Raw genomic sequence first — 16,517 nt, forward strand, 5'->3', positions numbered from 1 at the left:
TTTTTTGAGACAGTCTTGCTCTGTTGGCCAGGCTGGAGTACAGTGGTGCGATCTCAGCTCACTGCGACCTCTGTCTCCCCAGGCTCAAGCGACTCTCTTGCCTGAGCCTATTGAGTAGCTGGCTTTACAGGTGTGTGCCACCACGCCCAGCTAAGTTTTGTATTTTTAGTAGAGATGGGGTTTCATCATGTTGTCCAGGCTGGTCTCGAACTCCTGACCTCAGGTGATCCGCCCGAGGCCACTTCTAGAGTAGCTCTATTCCTCTTCCATGCAGGCCCCATCAGCCAGAAGATGTATGCTGTGCTGCCTTGTGGGGGCATCGGGGTGAGTAGGGCGTACAGCAGTGGGGGTGGGCGGGCGGCTCTCCTAGGTCTGTCTCTTCCCTGCCTACCACAGCCGCTGGCCCACTGTCCAGGTGCCCTCCCCTGTTCTTGCCCTGCAGGGGGCACACTGAAACCTGCTCTCCTGCCCTGCAGGTGGACAGTGACACCGTGTGGAATGAGATGCACTCCTCCAGTGCTGTGCGCATGGCAGTGGGCTGCCTGCTGGAGCTGGCCTTCAAGGTGGCTGCAGGAGAGCTCAAGGTGAGCGTGTGCTTGTGACCTCGGTGCCCCTTGGCATGGCCCTGCTCCTCAGAGGCAGAGGACAGGGGCAGCCTTGGGATCCTTTCAGTGAGGCACTGTCCTTTGCAAGCTCAACTCTCAGGCACCAGGGTGGGAAGGAGTTGCCAGCTGGGAATTCAGGTTATGAGGGACCAACAAAAAGATACTAATGCCCAGTGCTCTCGTGGGTGTCTCGAGGCAGAAATAGTGTCTGCCTGCTCAAGCCTCATGGTTGGCATTCAAAATGGTCCGTTGAGGCTGGGCACAGTGGCTCATACCTGTAATCTCAACACTTTGGGAGGCCGAGGTGGGCAGATAGCTTGAGCCCAGGAGTTCGAGACCAGCCTGGGCAACATAGTAAAACGCTGTCTCTACAAAAAATTAACCAGGTGTGGTGGCGTGTGCTTGTAGTCCTAGCTATTCAGGAGACTGAGGTGGAAGGATTGTCTGAGCCTGGGAGGCCAAGGTTGTAGTGAGCCATGATCGCGCCACTGCACTCCAGCCTGGGTGACAAAGCAAGACTCTGTCTCCAAAAAAACCCATAAAAAAACAAAGAAACCCCAACAAAATTGTGCGTTAAACATATGGATCTGCTTTTCTGGTTTGTGTTCACTTCCCTGCCTGGCTTGTGCTTCTGTCCTGTGCTACCCTCTCCACGGCCTTCCTGCCTGGATCTTGTCCCTCACCTCTGCCTGCACCTCTTCAGAATGGATTTGCCATCATCCGGCCCCCAGGACACCACGCCGAGGAATCCACAGCCATGTGAGTGCCCTAGATTCTCTGCCCTCGCCCCTTCCTGTCTCTTGCAAACGTCATGCTGAGGCTGACCTCCTGCCCTTTTCTCCCCTCCTCAGGGGATTCTGCTTCTTCAACTCTGTAGCCATCACCGCAAAACTCCTACAGCAGAAGTTGAACGTGGGCAAGGTCCTCATCGTGGACTGGGTAGGCAGTGAGCTGGTGGGGCTGGGCAGGGGCGGGTAGAGCTAGGACCAGGGTCAGCCTTCAGGAAGTCTCCTCCCCCAGCCCCACCTTCAAGCACCCCAGTCGTCCTCATCCTCGGGTGCTGGGTGTGGGTGCAGAAAGAAGGGCGCTGGGGCTCCTGCCGGATGACTAACGTCACATTCCAACAGGGCTCCCTCCTCAACTATGAAAGACATTTAGCTCCTGTTCCATCTTGGCCCTCACGTTGCAGTTTCAAGCAACGAAGGGGATTTCCTACCTTGAACGGTAGTGACGCTGCCGCCATTGCTAGTAGCCGATATTTCCTCCCACCCCCTACAATTAGGAGCAGACTGTATACCAGGAACCCAATGAGTACTTTATGGCCACCTCGAGTAGTAAGAACGAGGATGTCCATTTCTGTGAACAAAGGTGTTGTTGCGTGACTTACCCAAGGCCACTGAGCTGGGGATGTCGGCACTGGGTTTCAGACCAAGGCTTTTGGCCCCAGCACTCTGCTCTTGCTACCATGGGTGCTTCCCAAACCCTGCTCCTAATGGTGGAGGCAGAGGCACACGCCACTCTCTGTGAGCTGGGGAAGTAGCCAGGAGCAAGCCTCAGGAAGGACAAAATCTCTTGGAAGCCCAATTCTGGCTTAAAAATTCATGTAAATGTTGGATCCTCCTTCAGAATCTTATGTGCTTGTGGTTGGGCACAATGGCTCAAAGCCTGTAATCCCAGCATTTTGGGAGGCCAAGGTGGGTGAATCACTTGGGGTCAGGAGTTCGAGACCAGGATGGCCAACATGGTGAAACCCTGTCTCCACTGAAAATTCAAAAAAATTAGCTAGGTGTGGTGGCGGGAGCCTGTAATCCCACCTATTGGGGAGGCTGAGGCAGGAGAATTCCTTGAACCTGGGAAGTGGAGGTTGCAGTGAGTCAAGATCATGCCACTGCACTCCAGCCTCGATGACAGAGTGAGATTCTGTCTCAAAAAAAAAAAAAAAAAAAAAGAAAAGAAAAGAAAAAGGAAAACAAAAAAGGCCGGGTACAGTGACTCATGCCTGTAATCCCAGCACTTTGAGAGGCCGAGGTGGGTGGATCACCTGAGGTCAGGAGTTTGAGACCAGCCTGGCCAACATGGTGAAACCCCATCTCTACTAAAAATACAAAAAAAATTGGCCGGGCATAGTGGTGGGCGCCTGTAATCCCAGCTACTCGGGAGGCTGAGGCAGGAGAATCGCTTGAACCCGGGAGGTGGAGGTTGCAGTGAGCCCAGATCATGCCACTGCACTGTAGCCTGGGCAACAAGAGTGAAACTTGGTCTCAAAAAAAAAAAAAGAAAGAATCTCATCTGCCTGTTTTAAATTCCCTACTAACCTTAATGTTTTCCCCAAAACTGTGAAGTGGAATGGGTTCTGTAGGGAGATATGCCACATTTATCCCATGGTTTTGAATATCACCTACACAGTGCCACCCCACAGAGGCTCAGACCTAGTTAGAGAAGTGTGGGGTGTGCAATACCATTGTGAACAGAATATGGATGCCCTGTGGCCAAGGGTGGAGTCCTGGGCTCAAGCGATCCTCCCAGCCCTCAGCCTCCCAAAATGCTAGGATTACAGGCATGAGCTACAGTGCTCAGCTGACAGGTGGAATTTGACCATTGGGTCAGAGCGCGGGCCATTTTCCCGATGCTTCTACCTCCCCTCATAGGACATTCACCATGGCAATGGCACCCAGCAGGCGTTCTACAATGACCCCTCTGTGCTCTACATCTCTCTGCATCGCTATGACAACGGGAACTTCTTTCCAGGCTCTGGGGCTCCTGAAGAGGTACAGCTCCTGGGCGTAAATGCAGACCCTCCTGGCCCCTCTGGGAGGTGGCACAATGGGACCTGGCGGGGAGCCACGGAGGCCCATGGTGGTGTTGGTACATGGGGAGTCTGGGCTCCTAGTGGGAGGACCACACTGATCTGACTGCCCCTCCAGGCAGAGCAGAGGTCAGTGGAGTGAGATCTGGAGGCAGGGGTGAGGGCAGGGGCAATGTTTGGGATTCCCAGGTGGTGAGAATAGCCCTCTCCCCAACTCTGGTGCCAGGTTGGTGGAGGACCAGGCGTGGGGTACAATGTGAACGTGGCATGGACAGGAGGTGTGGACCCCCCCATTGGAGACGTGGAGTACCTTACAGCCTTCAGGTAGGGACTGAAAAGGGCCATGGTAGTCAACGGGAGCCCCTCTGGGCCCTGCAGTGGGAGGGGCAGAAGGCACTCAGTTCAGTGTGGGTAGAGGGGGTTGTCTCTGGGAGGATAACAGTGGGGCGAGGCCTGGCCTGGTCATCTGCCGGGCTCAGCTTGGGCCATCCCTTTGCAGGACAGTGGTGATGCCCATTGCCCACGAGTTCTCACCTGATGTGGTCCTAGTCTCCGCCGGGTTTGATGCTGTTGAAGGACATCTGTCTCCTCTGGGTGGCTACTCTGTCACCGCCAGATGTAAGCCTGCTGGGGGATTGAGGGAGGAAGTGAAACAGTGAGGATATCGAATCCAGTGGGGCATGGGGCAGGGAACAGACTGATATTGCAGTGGACGGGGAAAGCAAAGACTTGGAATCATCTTGGTAACTCCCCCAACTTGTCCTCTGCCAACCCCGGCCTTGAGGGGATAGGAGGTGGCAGTGGGGTAGCAAAGGATAGAGGATGTATCCTGCCGGAGCTGTAGAGATGGGCTTGTTGGTCCCTGGTGTTTCAGTGATGCTCCTTGTCATTGGAGTCTTCAGCCAGTCTGTTAATGTTTTGACTGTGATAGGGCATTTAGTCCACTGATGCTGTATTTTATTATGGATATATTTGGGTTTATATCTCCCATCACATTTTGTGCTATTTGTCCCACCTCTTGTGTTTCTTTTTTTCTCCTTTTCTTTCTTTTTTTTTTTTTGAGGTGGAGTCTCACTCTGTCACCCAGGCTGGAGTGCAATGGCGTGATCTCGGCTCACTGCAACCTCCGCCTCCTGGGTTCATGCCATCCTCCTGCCTCAGCCTCCCAAGTAGCTGGGATTACAGGCGCGTGCCACCATGGCCGGCTAATTATTGTATTTTTAGTAGAGACGGGGTTTCACCATGTTGGTCAGGCTGGTCTCGAACTCCTGACCTTGTGATCTGCCCGCCTTGGCCTCCCAAAGTGCTGGGATTACAGGCATGAGCCACCGCGCCTGGCCTTTTTTCTCTCCTCTTACTGGCTCTTGAATTGATTACCTTTCGCCATTTCTTCTTCCTCCCTTCACCCATCCTCAAAGGTTTTGGCCACTTGACCAGGCAGCTGATGACCCTGGCAGGGGGCCGGGTGGTGCTGGCCCTGGAGGGAGGCCATGACTTGACCGCCATCTGTGATGCCTCTGAGGCTTGTGTCTCGGCTCTGCTCAGTGTAGAGGTAAGGGGTGGGAAGGAGCTGGGAGGTGGCAGGCCAGAGGGCTGAGGGGCCAGCAAGGGGTCAGCCAGCACTGGGAGCCCCTTAGGAAGCTTTTCCTTGGTCCTAAGGAACAGCTAATGGCCAGGCTTTCTGAGTATGGGTTTGTCCAAAAAGGCCATGTTTGCCCCTGTTGTGAGGGATATCTGGGGCTGAGTGGGGCAGTTAGAGGGGTATGCATGGCAACCCTACTCCCCACCCTAAGCCTTCTCTTCTTTCCCCTGCCAGCTGCAGCCCTTGGATGAGGCAGTCTTGCAGCAAAAGCCCAACATCAACGCAGTGGCCACGCTAGAGAAAGTCATCGAGATCCAGAGTGCGTGAGGACACGTAGAGGGGCTCAGGCTGCCAAGGGGGCACGGAGCTTGTGGGAGCACCAGGACTGGGACTGTTCATGTGGGTGTCCTCTGCCCTCCCTGACCCCTTGCCTGTCTCTCGTCCACAGGCAAACACTGGAGCTGTGTGCAGAAGTTCGCCGCTGGTCTGGGCCGGTCCCTGCGAGAGGCCCAAGCAGGTGAGACCGAGGAGGCCGAGACTGTGAGCGCCATGGCCTTGCTGTCGGTGGGGGCCGAGCAGGCCCAGGCTGCGGCAGCCCGGGAACACAGCCCCAGGTAAGCAGCAACCCGCACCACCTCTCTGCCCTCACCCCTGCTGGTGCGCCCCACTCAATTCCCTCCCCTGTGCTTGCCCCACAGGCCGGCAGAGGAGCCCATGGAGCAGGAGCCTGCCCTGTGACGCCCCGGCCCCCATCCCTCTGGGCTTCACCATTGTGATTTTGTTTATTTTTTCTATTAAAAACAAAAAGTCACACATTCAACAAGGTGTGCCGTGTGGGTCTCTCAGCCTTGCCCCTCCTGCTCCTCTACGCTGCCTCAGGCCCCCAGCCCTGTGGCTTCCACCTCAGCTCTAGAAGCCTGCTCCCTCTGCAGGGGGTGGTGATGTCTTCCCAGCCCTGTCCCATGTGTCCCTCCACCCATTTTCCTGCATTCTGTCCTTTTCCTCCTTGGAGCCTGGGCCAGCTCAAGGTGGGCACGGGGGCCCAGACAGTACTCTCCAGTTCTGGGGCCCCTGAGTGAGGAGGGAACGGGAAGTCGGTGCCTTGGTTTCAGCTGACTTGGGGGGGAAATGCCTTAATTTCACTCTCCTCCCTTCTCCAGCCTCAGGGGAGGATCTGGAGGATCCACTACTGTCTTTAAGATGCAGAGTGGAGGGGAGGTGGGCACCCACCCTGCGATTCTCCACCCTTTCCCCTTCTTTCGTCCTCACCATCTCTGCACAGACCCCTCTCCTCCTCCTTCCTCTTGGTCTCAGCACTGATGGGAGGCTGGTGCCCAAGCTGTGGCCTGCAGTCTGTGAGGAGGGCTGTCTTGCCTCACACTCCTCACAGCCTACTTCCCCTTCCCCGGGGCTGAGAGGGTGAAAGTGTGTGGGGAAGGAGAGGACTGGTTTCCTGGGTTCTCAGGGGCCAGGAGGAGTAACAGAACCAGGTCTGCTCCCCACCTTACTCGGATGGCCTCCCTGCCCCTCTGCTGGCACAGCCTGGGCAAGGGGAGAAGGTGGTCCCTGCAGAGGGGCTCCAGGCTGGTGAGAGCCCCCCTGCTGTCAGGACCAGATTTTCCCAGCCATCCAGCATGCTGCGGGGAGAAGGGGCAGAGGCTCACCTCCCTCCTGGGGCCTTTTGCTTTGGATCCTGGGGATGGTGAGAATGGAGGTTCTAGAAGGGGTAAGGCCAGAACCCAGGGATCCAGGAGTCGGCTCTCAGCTGGAGCTTCCATACCTTCTGGGCTCCCTTTGCTGACCACCAGCCCAAGGGAGCTAAGACCAGGAGGGGGCTGGGCGCTGTCCCTTCTCTTTCCCAGGAGCCCTGCCAGGGGCTGTGGGCCTACAAGGCTTCCAGGGGATGCCATCCAGCCTGTAGGAAACCAAAGATGGGAAGTGGCTCCTAGGGGGCTGACTCTTCCTTCCTCCTCCTCCCCAGTACCACATATACTTTCTCTCCTCCTATCCCCAGGGCCCCACCAATCTGTTTACATATTTATTATCTTATGGGGGCCTGAGCAGGATTGAGGGAGCCAGGGGAGGGGCAGGAGTCCCAGCACCATCGGTTCATAGTGTGCTTGTGTGTTTGTTTTAGATCCTCCTGGGGGATGGGGATGGGGCTAGCTAGGCCCAGTGTACTAGGCCTCTCTGTGCTGAGCCCCAGGCTCCCGGCCCCTTACCCACTCTCTCCCTGTGGCTGGTCTGGTTCTCATGTAAACCCACTCCTTGCTTTGTCTCCCTGGATATGGATTTCAGTTAAGTATTTTGTAACCCGTTACACTGTGTGTCCTTGTGTAAATAAACTTGTTTCTGGCAGTGCCTTCTGGGGCCAATGTCTCTATTCTCTGGGCTCCCAAATGGAGTAGAGGTTCTCATCCTCCTTCCTAGCCAAAAACACTACTCTTTTCTCCAGCCCCTGGACTAGAAGCCAATTTAGGAAACTGGAGGTTGGGGCGCAAGATCTGTCCTGTAAGTGAAAAGACAGGGTTACACTGAATATAGTCACAGCATCTCATGGGACCTCTCATGTGGCCTAGGCAGTGATGAGGCAGGGGACCCAGGGCTGAGAGGTCTCACCTGAGTTTACAGCCCTCTCCTTTCCTGCCTCTCTGCCCCTGGAAACAGGGCTGGAGATGGCACAGAGACTACTGGAGCAGCCTGGCAAAGGTTCCACTTGTGCACACACAGGCAAGGCCCATGGAGATGTGCGCATAGGCAAGAAAGGAATCTCAAAGTATTCAAGGGCTTTATTGGGGCCGCCCTGGCTGCCCCTCACAGTGTTGCAAGAACCCGCTGGTCTTGCTGTTGCCTTTGCTCTTTGGGGGCTTGAGAGGAAAGGCAGAGGGAGGACCAACTTATCTGGGAGAGAGAAGGCCCATCTTTGGGGCTAAGACCAGGTGGTGCGGAAGCAGATTTAGGGAGGGGAGGGCCTACTTAGGGGCTGGAAGGGGATGGGGCTGCCTCCTGGAGTGTGGTGGTCACAGAGTGTTGGCTTTGTGGGAGGGAAAGGAAAGGGAGGCACACAAGAAGTCAGGAAGAGTGGATGGGCGGTGCTTCCTGGGCACTGAACATGTGCACTGCCCAGGGCACGAGGGCCAGGACTAGGCATGGCCAGAGGGTGTACTTGAGGAAATTGAAAATGTAGAAGAGGCTGATCTGAGGGGGGTGGCCCAGCCAGTCCAGGGGGCCCAGCAGCCCCATGGCCAGCACAAGGCAGGCTATCTTCTGGCCATTTCCCAGCTGTGCCCGACGCACCTGGGCATAGCAGGGAGAGTGCAAGGCAATGCCCAGGCCCAGGGCAGCCCCTGAGTCACGGCTCAGGGAGGCAAAGGGCCGGCTATCCATGTGTATCCACTCAGGCCGCTCACACCACTTGAAGGCTAGGCTGATGGACCTGTGGGGAAGAAGAGTTCTTGCCAGGAGAGGCTGGAACACAGAAGGCCACTGGCTCTTGGCCATCTGCCCTTGGGGCCCACTCCCATGTTCTGTTTTGTGCCTGTGAGGGTCTATGTGAATAGGTAATGTGTCCTTTTTTAGCTATAATGAACCAGAGACACACCAGGCTAGGTGCAGGCGAGATAGGACAGGGCCCAGCCTGCCCAGGCTTCAAAGCGAGACTTACCAAGAAAGATCCAGGCCCAGTGTAAAGAGGGTCCAATAGATGAGGCTGGTGCCTAGCATGAGGGCCAGTGCAGTCAACCCATAGAAGCTTAGCTCCCGCTCCATAGGCACTCGGGGAGTCATCAGCCAGCCCAGGACAGCGCCTAGGAGAGTGGAGTGACAACAGCTTCAAGGAGTTTGGGGATATGACCCTCCCCACCCCGACCCCCAGCTGCAGTGCAGCTTGGCAAGAGAATAAACTGAGACATAACGGGGGGCCTCTGGGGTGGGCTCTACAGAAGCTGGGAGCGATGGGAAGATCCTAGACTGATCCTCCCAATGCCAAAGGCATCCTCTCAGTCCACCCCGTTGCCCCAGTTGCTCACCAGTTATTAGGCCAGCCAGCACCTGGTGAGGGAAATGTGCTAAGATGAAGATTCGCGACAAGCCAACCGCCAAAAGGAAGGTGCAATAAGCCAGGCTAGGCATCACCCTTACCCAGCGGCTAGAAAGAAGAGAGGCAAGGAGCTCAGAGCGTGTCCATACACAGCTTGGCCTCCTGCAGCACCCAGGTACTCCATGGTTGAACCACACAACCTAGGGTCCCCAAAACTCCAGCTCCCAGGCTGCCATGCTGCTGGGTCTATTAGGTACAGGGTGCCATCACCCCTGCTCCCAATGGTGGGCAATGCCAAGGGTATACCTGTGGGCCCGAGGGGCCACCTGCGAAGACAGGGCCGTCATTATGGGCCAGAGGGCTGCTCCTGTGATCATGCAGTGTCCAGAAGGGCTGCCTGCCAGCAAATCCAGAAGCTCGTGGTGAGAAGATGGAGGCAGAACCCCGGGGCCCCTGGTGATGCCTCAATAATACAGCTGCCTCTCCTGGCTGAGAAGAGCTTTTCCCCAGCACTGATTCATAACTCGCTCTGCTCTGAGGCCTTTTTACTGCCACCTGAGGTCACTGTGCTCAGGTTTCTGTCCTGATCTGTGTCTCTTGGCTGTCCTCTATACAAGGTGGGCAGCTGGTACATAGCATGAGTGCCCTTCTCCCATAACTCAGCTTGGTCTCCCTGGGGTTCTTTTGTTCTCTGGGCCAGTAATTGAGAGGCTGGTCCTTTGGTTGGGCCACCCAGGCTGAAAAGTACTCTGAAATGTTCACCCGAACCCTAACCACATTGGGAAAGGGAGAATGTTTGAGGCTTCCCACCTGGACCAGTCTCACAAGAAGAGGGGAACTGGTGAACCTGGGCTGGAGCCTGGCTGTAGTAACCAGACTCATGGACCCACCAAAAGGGCCTGTCTCCAAAAAGAAACCTGGAAGAGAACAGATGCAAGATGACTTTCCACATGCACACACAGCCAGCGGGGGTACAAGGTGGGCAGGACACAGAGTACTCTGGAGGGCCTGAGGGGTGAAGTCAAAAAGGGACTACGATTCTGTCCACTGCTCTCAAGGTATCCATGGATACCTTGCCATGGTTTTCTACCTTAGAACAGGAGAAAGAAAGCACACTATTTCTTTTCTTTTTTTTTTTCCTAACCCTCAGCCTGTGGAAACACTATTTTTAAAAACTAGTCTGGGGCCAGGTACAGTGGCTCATGACTGTAATCCCAGTACTTTGGGAGGCCTTAGCTGGAGGATCACTTGAAGCCAGGAGTTCATGACCAGCCTGGGCAACATAGCAAGACCCAGATTCAACAAAAACAAAAAATTAGCTGGGAGTGGTGGTGCACACCTATAGTCTCAGCTACTTGGGAGGCTGGGCGGGCAGATCACTTGAGCCCAGGAGTTCGAGAATAGCCTGGGCAACATGACAAAACCCCATCTCTACAAAAAATACAAAAATTAGCCAGGCATCTTGGGGTGCGCCTGTAGTCCCTGCTACTCCAGAGGCTGAAGTGGGAAGGAGCACTTGAGCCCAGGAGGTTGAGGCTGCAGTGAGCTGTGATTGTGCCATTGTACTCCAGCCTGGTGATGGAGTGAGATCCTGTCTCAAAAAAAGAAAAAGTGAATAAAATAAAAAATAAAACTGATACAGAGGCAAGAGATTGTGGTAAGCCGTGTGTGTGCTCTGAGATACTCAGCCGTCCCACTCTACCCCCTCTCACTGCAAGGCCAGCTCTCATCCACAGAGAGTCTAGGACCCAGCTGTCTCCTCCAGGCCCTCACTAACCCTCCTGCTACCCCTGCCTCCATGTCCCCAGTTACAGCCTGAATTATCCACACCTAAATTATTTAGGTGAGCCTCTCAGATCTGAAAATGGGGGTGGGAGATGGACAGAGAAGTCTGAGAAAGAATAAGGAGAACAAAAAAATGTCAAAATCCTCTGGTCTAGCAAGTGCTTGGCTAGGCCCTGGGAACCACACAATGAAGAGGCTGCTGTGGCCAGAAAGAGAAAAGATGGGATAGCAAAAGAGATGCTGGCAGGAAGCCACGTGCTGGGGAGGGAGATACAGAAGGCACTTGCCTCTCCCCTCTGAAAACTGAGCCTAGTATATATACAACAAGTGCTCACACAGAAAATGAACGGGGGTGCCAGGCGCGGTGGCTCACGCCTGTAATCCCAGCACTTTGGGAGGCAGAGGAGGGTGGATCACTTGAGGCCAGGAGTTTGAGACCAGCCTGACCAACAAGGTGAAACCCTGTCTCTACTAGAAATAAAAAATTAGCCGGGCGTAGTGGTGGGTGCCGATAATCACAGCTACTGGGGAGGCTGAGGCAGAAGAATCTCTTGAACCTGAGAGACAGAGGTTGCAGTGAGCCAAGATCATGCCATTGCACGCCAGCCTGGGCAACAGGGCAAGACTCCATCTCAAAAAGAATTAAAAAAAAAAAAAAAAAAAGAATGCCAGGTTGCTCACGCCTATAATCCCAGCACTTTGGGAGGCTGAAGCGGGCGGATCACCTGAGGTCAGGAGTTTGAGACCAGCCCGGCCAACAAGGCGAAACCCCTTCTCTACTAAAAATACAAAAATTAGCCGAGTGTCGTGGCACACGCCTGTGATCCCAGCTACTTGGGAGGCTGAGGCAGGAGAATGGCATGAAGCCGGGAGACGGAGTTTGCAGTGAGCCAAGATGGCGCCACTGCACTCCAGCCTGGGCGACTGAGTGAGACCCCGTCTCCAAAAAAAAAAAAAAAAAAAAAGAAAATGAAAATGAATAGGGACTTTGCCACTTGGGGGACATTAATAGTGTCTGAAGGAGATTGTGATCTTTGGGGGACAAGGAATAGAGGGGGAGGCTTATACAGACTTTGAGAGAGGAGAGCACAAAGCAAAGGGCAATTAGGCAAGAAAGAAGTGAACAGATCACTGTGGTTCCCTTTACATAAGGATGAGGCCCTCGTGGAAAAGAGTGGAAGGGAGGGGAACTCTATGTTGTTTTTCAGCAAGTCATTCCAGCTCATTGAAATACCTCCTATGAGCCTCCCTTCCTTCCCTCAGGCTGAGGATCTGGCAACAGAGGCTGAGGTGAAGGGAGGTGTGGCTGCATGCCCAGCCCCAGGGGCCACAGGGCCTCCACCCATGTCCCTGGGATTCCTGGCTTCTAAGTCTCAGTGTGAAGAGTCTACTGGTGAATGAAAGAGAAAGAAGAGAAAGTGTTCCCTGGAAAGCAGTGCTTTAGCCCAAACTTTACTGCGTACGCACAGGGAATCACCTGGGAACCTTGTTAAAATGCAGATTTTGATTCAGTAGCTCTGGCCCGGGGCCTGAGAGTCTGCGTTTTTAGCCAGTTTTCAAGTGCTGCCTATGCCGTTGGGCATGGTCCAGGGATCACACCTTAATCTGCAAGGTGTCTCTGTCCTTAGCAGCTACCGTGATGCCCAGCACAAAGCATGCTTCTGAAAAATTATAGCAAATGAATGAATAGATGAATGAAAAAGTGAGTTGAGAGGTAGGACTCTCCACTACTTAAATCACCATATTTGTTAAAATATGAATTGCCATAAACCAAAAATAAAAAATAAAAAATAAATTCCCAACCCCTTGGAGTTTCTAAATTAGTAAGTGTGAGATGAGGATGGGATATTTACATTTTAGACACGCCCCTTAGGTGATTTTTCCATCAGACCAGTTTGAAGAACACTGGTCTAATGAGTAGGATGGTTGGACTCTGAGGTTTGAGTCCAAGCTGCACAAAGATGCTCAAGGGGAAAAAAAATCAGGGACTACAGAGTAGGGGTGGGAAGGCCCTTGAGACAGTTGCTGAAAGAGACCAGGGCTTACACATGACTCAGGGCCCTCGGGGGTGGGGACCAGGATGCCGGAGGGCTTCTCTGTCTCACCACTTGAAGATGAGGTTGAGCCACTCGGTGATGAGGCTGATCCAGAGCACCGCGATGCCCACACGGCGGGAGGCGTAGTAGGCCGCGGGGAAGTAGAACAGAAAGAGGATCTTGGGATCGCCCAGAAAAGTGATCCAGAGCCACACGTTCTCCAGCCAGGCTAGCTGGTTCTGTAGCGCCTCGGCTATCACGATGCCCGCGCCCAGCGTGGACTCCATGGCGGCCCAGCTGCCGACCAGGCCCCGGCTTGCTCCAGGGCGGAAACCAAAGAGTCCAGGCAACGAAGCAGCGTCGACCCTCTGATCTCCAAAGCCCACCCCTCTGAGCCCCAGGCCCCGCCCCGCCAGCGGTCACCACCAAGCCCCGCCCCCGGCAGTCCCCCGCTCCTGCAAGACCGGCCTCCAGCCGGTACTGTTTCCTCCTGCGCTCTCCTCCGGTTTTCCTCCCTACTGGGCAGCGCAGGGGACAAACCTTTGTAAAGGCGTTTCCTCAGGGCCCCACGTGGCCACTGTTGCAGGCACGTGGGCAGCCGGCTAGCGGCGGCACCAGTGCGGTTCCGGGTCAGGGGACTGACTAGCCGGCGGGCCGCGCGCGCTCCCAGCGTCCCTGCTCCGCTGATGCGAAGGCGGATATATAATCTCCAGGGCCGGGATTCTTTCCCCACCGGACCTCTCTTCTCCAGCACCAATACCCACCAAAAAAAAAAAAAAACCAGCAAAAAAATAAATAAATCTGAGATCCTTTGGAGAAAAGGCTGCAGACAGCCCCTCCTCCTGGGAGCTGAAGCGGGATCCTAAATTTGCATACACCCCTAATCAGTTCACTCCTTCCTCCCCAGCCTCAAGACTCCCCCTTTCTAATTCGCCTGCTATTAATCTGGAGGCTGACAGATAAGTCTCTTGATTTTGAGGGGTCTTCCCTAAAAAGGCGAATTCTCACATATAGCGCAAAGTCACACTTCCTTCCAGTTCTTCCCTTGCTTTCCCCACCCCCATCCTCCTGCCATCCAAAACCCTTCTTAGGCAGATGAAACCAAGAGATAGTAACAGTGTTGGTATGGGAAGAGGATTGGCACACACCCGCGACAGAGTTTGAAACAGTCATCTGGGGGAACTCACATAGAAAATAGAAATCTCAGCTATTCTAGGCGAGGTCCTGCCTAGAATACTGTTGAACAGTGTCTCCTTAGTTTCTTCCTACCTCAATCAACTTTGTTCTTGAAAAGTTTTTTTTTTTTTTTTTTTTTTTTTTTTGCCGGGCGCGGAGACTCACACCTGTAATCCCAGCACTTTGGGAGGCCGAGGCGGTCGGATCACAGGGTCAGGAGTTCCAGACCAGCCTGGCCAACATAGTTAAACCCCATCTCTACTAAAAATACAAAAATTAGCTGGGCGTGGGGGCACGCGCCTGTAGTCTCAGCTACTAGGGAGGCTGAAGCAGGAGAATCGCTTGAACCCGGGAGGCGGAGGTTGCGGTGAGCCGAGATGGGACCACTGCACTCCAGCCTGGGCGACAGGGCGAGACTCTTATCTCAAAAAAAAAAAAAAAAAAAAAAAAAAGGTGCTGGGCACAGTGGCTCACCCCTGTAATCCCAGCACTTTGGGAGGCCAGGGCAGGTGGATCACCTGAGGTCAGGAGTTGGAGACTAGTCTGACCAACGTGGAGAAATCAAACCGTGTCTCTACTAAAAACACAAAATTAGCTGGGTGTGGTGGCACATGCCTGTAATCCCAGCTACTCAGGAGGCTGAGAGAGGTGAATCGCTTGAGCCCAGGACGTGGAGGCTGTGGTGAGCCAAGATTGTGCCATTGCATTCCAGCTTGGGCAACAAGAGAGAAATTCCGTCTCAAAAAAAAAAAAAAAAGGTGTAAGGGAGGGAAGCTGGATATAAATCTTCGTTTATTGCCTTTGTAGTGAACAGAATTTTTATTCCTATTACAATGATTATACTAATACCTCCAACACCAGGAAGTTTTTTTTTTTTGAGACGGAGTCTCGCTCTGTCCCCCAGGATGGAGTGCAGTGGCGCGATCTCAGCTCACTGCAACCTCTGCCTCCTGGGTTCACGCCATTCTCCTGCCTCAGCCTCCCAAGTAGCTGGGACTACAGGCACCCACCACCACACCTGGCTAATTTTTAGTATTTTTAGTAGAGACGGGGTTTCACCATGTTAGCCAGGATGGTCTTGATCTCATGACCTCGTGATCCGCCCGCCTCGGTCTCCCAAAGTGCTGGGATTACAGGCGTGAGCCACTGTGCCCGGACAATACCAGGAAGTTTTTTAATTGCCGAAGAGAAAGCCTACATTGTTTACTGAGTCTTTGAAAGTTTGCCCTCAACCTTAGGCAGCCTACTCCCACACTCCGCTTTGTAATATTTCTGACCTATACATTCCTTGAAATCACCAAGTTCTCTCCTCTTAGGGGTCCTGGCCCGTGCAGTTCCCTCTGCCTGGAACATGGCCACTCTTTTTCCTCGCCAATCCTTCAGGTCTCAGTAGAGATTTTTCACTTCCTCCAAGAAGGCCTTTCCTAATGGCTCCTAGAAGTCTTATATGAAAACCTATAATCACGATTCCATATAAAAAGTGGAAAACTGGAATGGCAATTATGTATGATTTATTATGGGGGCCAGAACAAGGATGAGAGGCATGAAAGTTCTCTGAGGCCGGCCACATGGCTCACACTCGTAATCCCAGCACTTTGAGAGGCCAGCCGAGGCAGGAAGATTGCTTGAGCCCAGGAGTTTGAGACCAGCCTGGCCAACATGGTGAAACCCCATCTGTACTAAAAGTACAAAAATTAGCCGGGCATGGTGGCTCGTGCCTGTAATTCCAGCTACTCCGGAAGCTGAGGCAGGAGAATCGCTTGAACCTGGGAGGTGCGGGTTGCAGTGAGCCAAGATGGCGCCACTGCACTCCAGTCTGGGTGACAGAGCGAGGCTCTATCTCAAAAAAAAAAAAAAAAAAAAAAAAAAAGTTCTCTGAAAAAGCACACTATGAAGGAGCAGAATTTTTATTCCTATTATAATGAGTGTATCAATACTTCCAACACCAGGAAGTTTATGTTTCTTGGAGGGCAAGGAAATACTTTTGAACTTTGTTCAGGTTAAGCCGCGCCAAGACTGGCCCTTTGCTTCCCTCTGGACTAGAGAAAGGTCAACCTGTTTCTTATACATGAAGCGAGGATCCAAAATTTCTATAGTGAGGGGTGGGTGGGTTAGCGACAGCCATTGGTGGTAGTAGGGCTTGAAAATGCACGCGCATAGTCCTTTGCATAAGATTAAGAAAACGACTGTTTTGTACATCAGACGGACATTAAAGGGCAGGGGCGCAAAACCCCTCCTCCAAGCCCCTTTTTGTCACTATCCGCTGCTCCTCATTCCTGCCTTTTGCCTGGCTTTCTGGGAGAGAGGGCAAAAAGGGAGAAGGGGAAGTGTCTTGACTTCTAAGAGTGATGGGTGACTAAGGGGGAACTACCATTTATTAAAGACCTAGTACATGCCATGCACTTATACCCGTTACCGCATTTAAACCTCCTAACTATGAGGTAGGTATTATTATGTAACAGAGTATAGCAGTAAATAGCACCGTCCT

General features: G+C 53.5%; 2 protein-coding genes across 21 annotated transcripts in view; one reads left to right on the forward strand and one right to left on the reverse strand.

The window, feature by feature from the left end:
- HDAC5 (histone deacetylase 5) overlaps window positions 1-5,813 on the forward strand; it is a 45,182-nt gene extending 39,369 nt beyond the window's left edge. For all 17 annotated transcript variants that reach the window (XM_024350223.3, XM_024350225.3, XM_063798528.1 and 14 more), the window contains 11 exons: window positions 275-324; window positions 477-584; window positions 1,309-1,364; window positions 1,457-1,544; window positions 3,254-3,373; window positions 3,638-3,735; window positions 3,911-4,029; window positions 4,830-4,963; window positions 5,228-5,312; window positions 5,442-5,607; window positions 5,692-5,813. In XM_024350223.3, coding sequence (XP_024205991.1) covers window positions 275-324; window positions 477-584; window positions 1,309-1,364; window positions 1,457-1,544; window positions 3,254-3,373; window positions 3,638-3,735; window positions 3,911-4,029; window positions 4,830-4,963; window positions 5,228-5,312; window positions 5,442-5,607; window positions 5,692-5,731 — 1,064 coding nt within the window. In that variant the 3' untranslated portion in view covers window positions 5,732-5,813. The remainder of the gene's footprint in view (window positions 1-274; window positions 325-476; window positions 585-1,308; window positions 1,365-1,456; window positions 1,545-3,253; window positions 3,374-3,637; window positions 3,736-3,910; window positions 4,030-4,829; window positions 4,964-5,227; window positions 5,313-5,441; window positions 5,608-5,691) is intronic.
- Window positions 5,814-7,764: 1,951 nt separating this feature from the next.
- Window positions 7,765-13,399, reverse strand: G6PC3 (glucose-6-phosphatase catalytic subunit 3). 4 transcript variants are annotated; one of them, XM_511541.7, is made up of 6 exons: window positions 12,923-13,399; window positions 9,843-9,949; window positions 9,339-9,429; window positions 9,022-9,140; window positions 8,658-8,799; window positions 7,765-8,429 (listed from the first exon to the last, which is right to left on the reverse strand). In XM_511541.7, the coding sequence occupies exons 1-6, from the start codon at window positions 13,138-13,140 to the stop codon at window positions 8,066-8,068; spliced, it is 1,041 nt and encodes a 346-aa protein (XP_511541.3). In that variant the 5' UTR covers window positions 13,141-13,399; the 3' UTR covers window positions 7,765-8,065. The 4 variants fall into 4 exon arrangements, with proteins under 4 accessions (XP_511541.3, XP_054527414.1, XP_063654599.1 ...); XM_054671439.1 differs by having other exon boundaries at window positions 12,864-13,377; XM_063798529.1 differs by lacking the exon at window positions 9,843-9,949 and having other exon boundaries at window positions 12,923-13,373.
- Between the last annotated feature and the right edge of the window lie 3,118 nt (window positions 13,400-16,517).

The sequence above is a fragment of the Pan troglodytes genome, chromosome 19, assembly GCF_028858775.2.
Source record: "Pan troglodytes isolate AG18354 chromosome 19, NHGRI_mPanTro3-v2.0_pri, whole genome shotgun sequence".
Lineage (NCBI taxonomy): Eukaryota > Metazoa > Chordata > Mammalia > Primates > Hominidae > Pan > Pan troglodytes.

What these genes read in the sequence shown, in the direction of transcription:
- G6PC3 (XM_511541.7), bottom strand. Translation starts at nt 13,140, where the DNA reads ATGGAGTCCACGCTGGGCGCGGGCATCGTGATAGCCGAGGCGCTACAG. An exon ending in CTCAACCTCATCTTCAAGTG is followed by an intron (nt 9,950 to 12,922) that starts GTGAGACAGAGA and finishes GTTCTCTTCCAG; the next exon opens with GTTTCTTTTTGGAGACAGGC. An exon ending in CTGGGCCTGGATCTTTCTTG is followed by an intron (nt 8,430 to 8,657) that starts GTAAGTCTCGCT and finishes TCTTCCCCACAG; the next exon opens with GTCCATCAGCCTAGCCTTCA.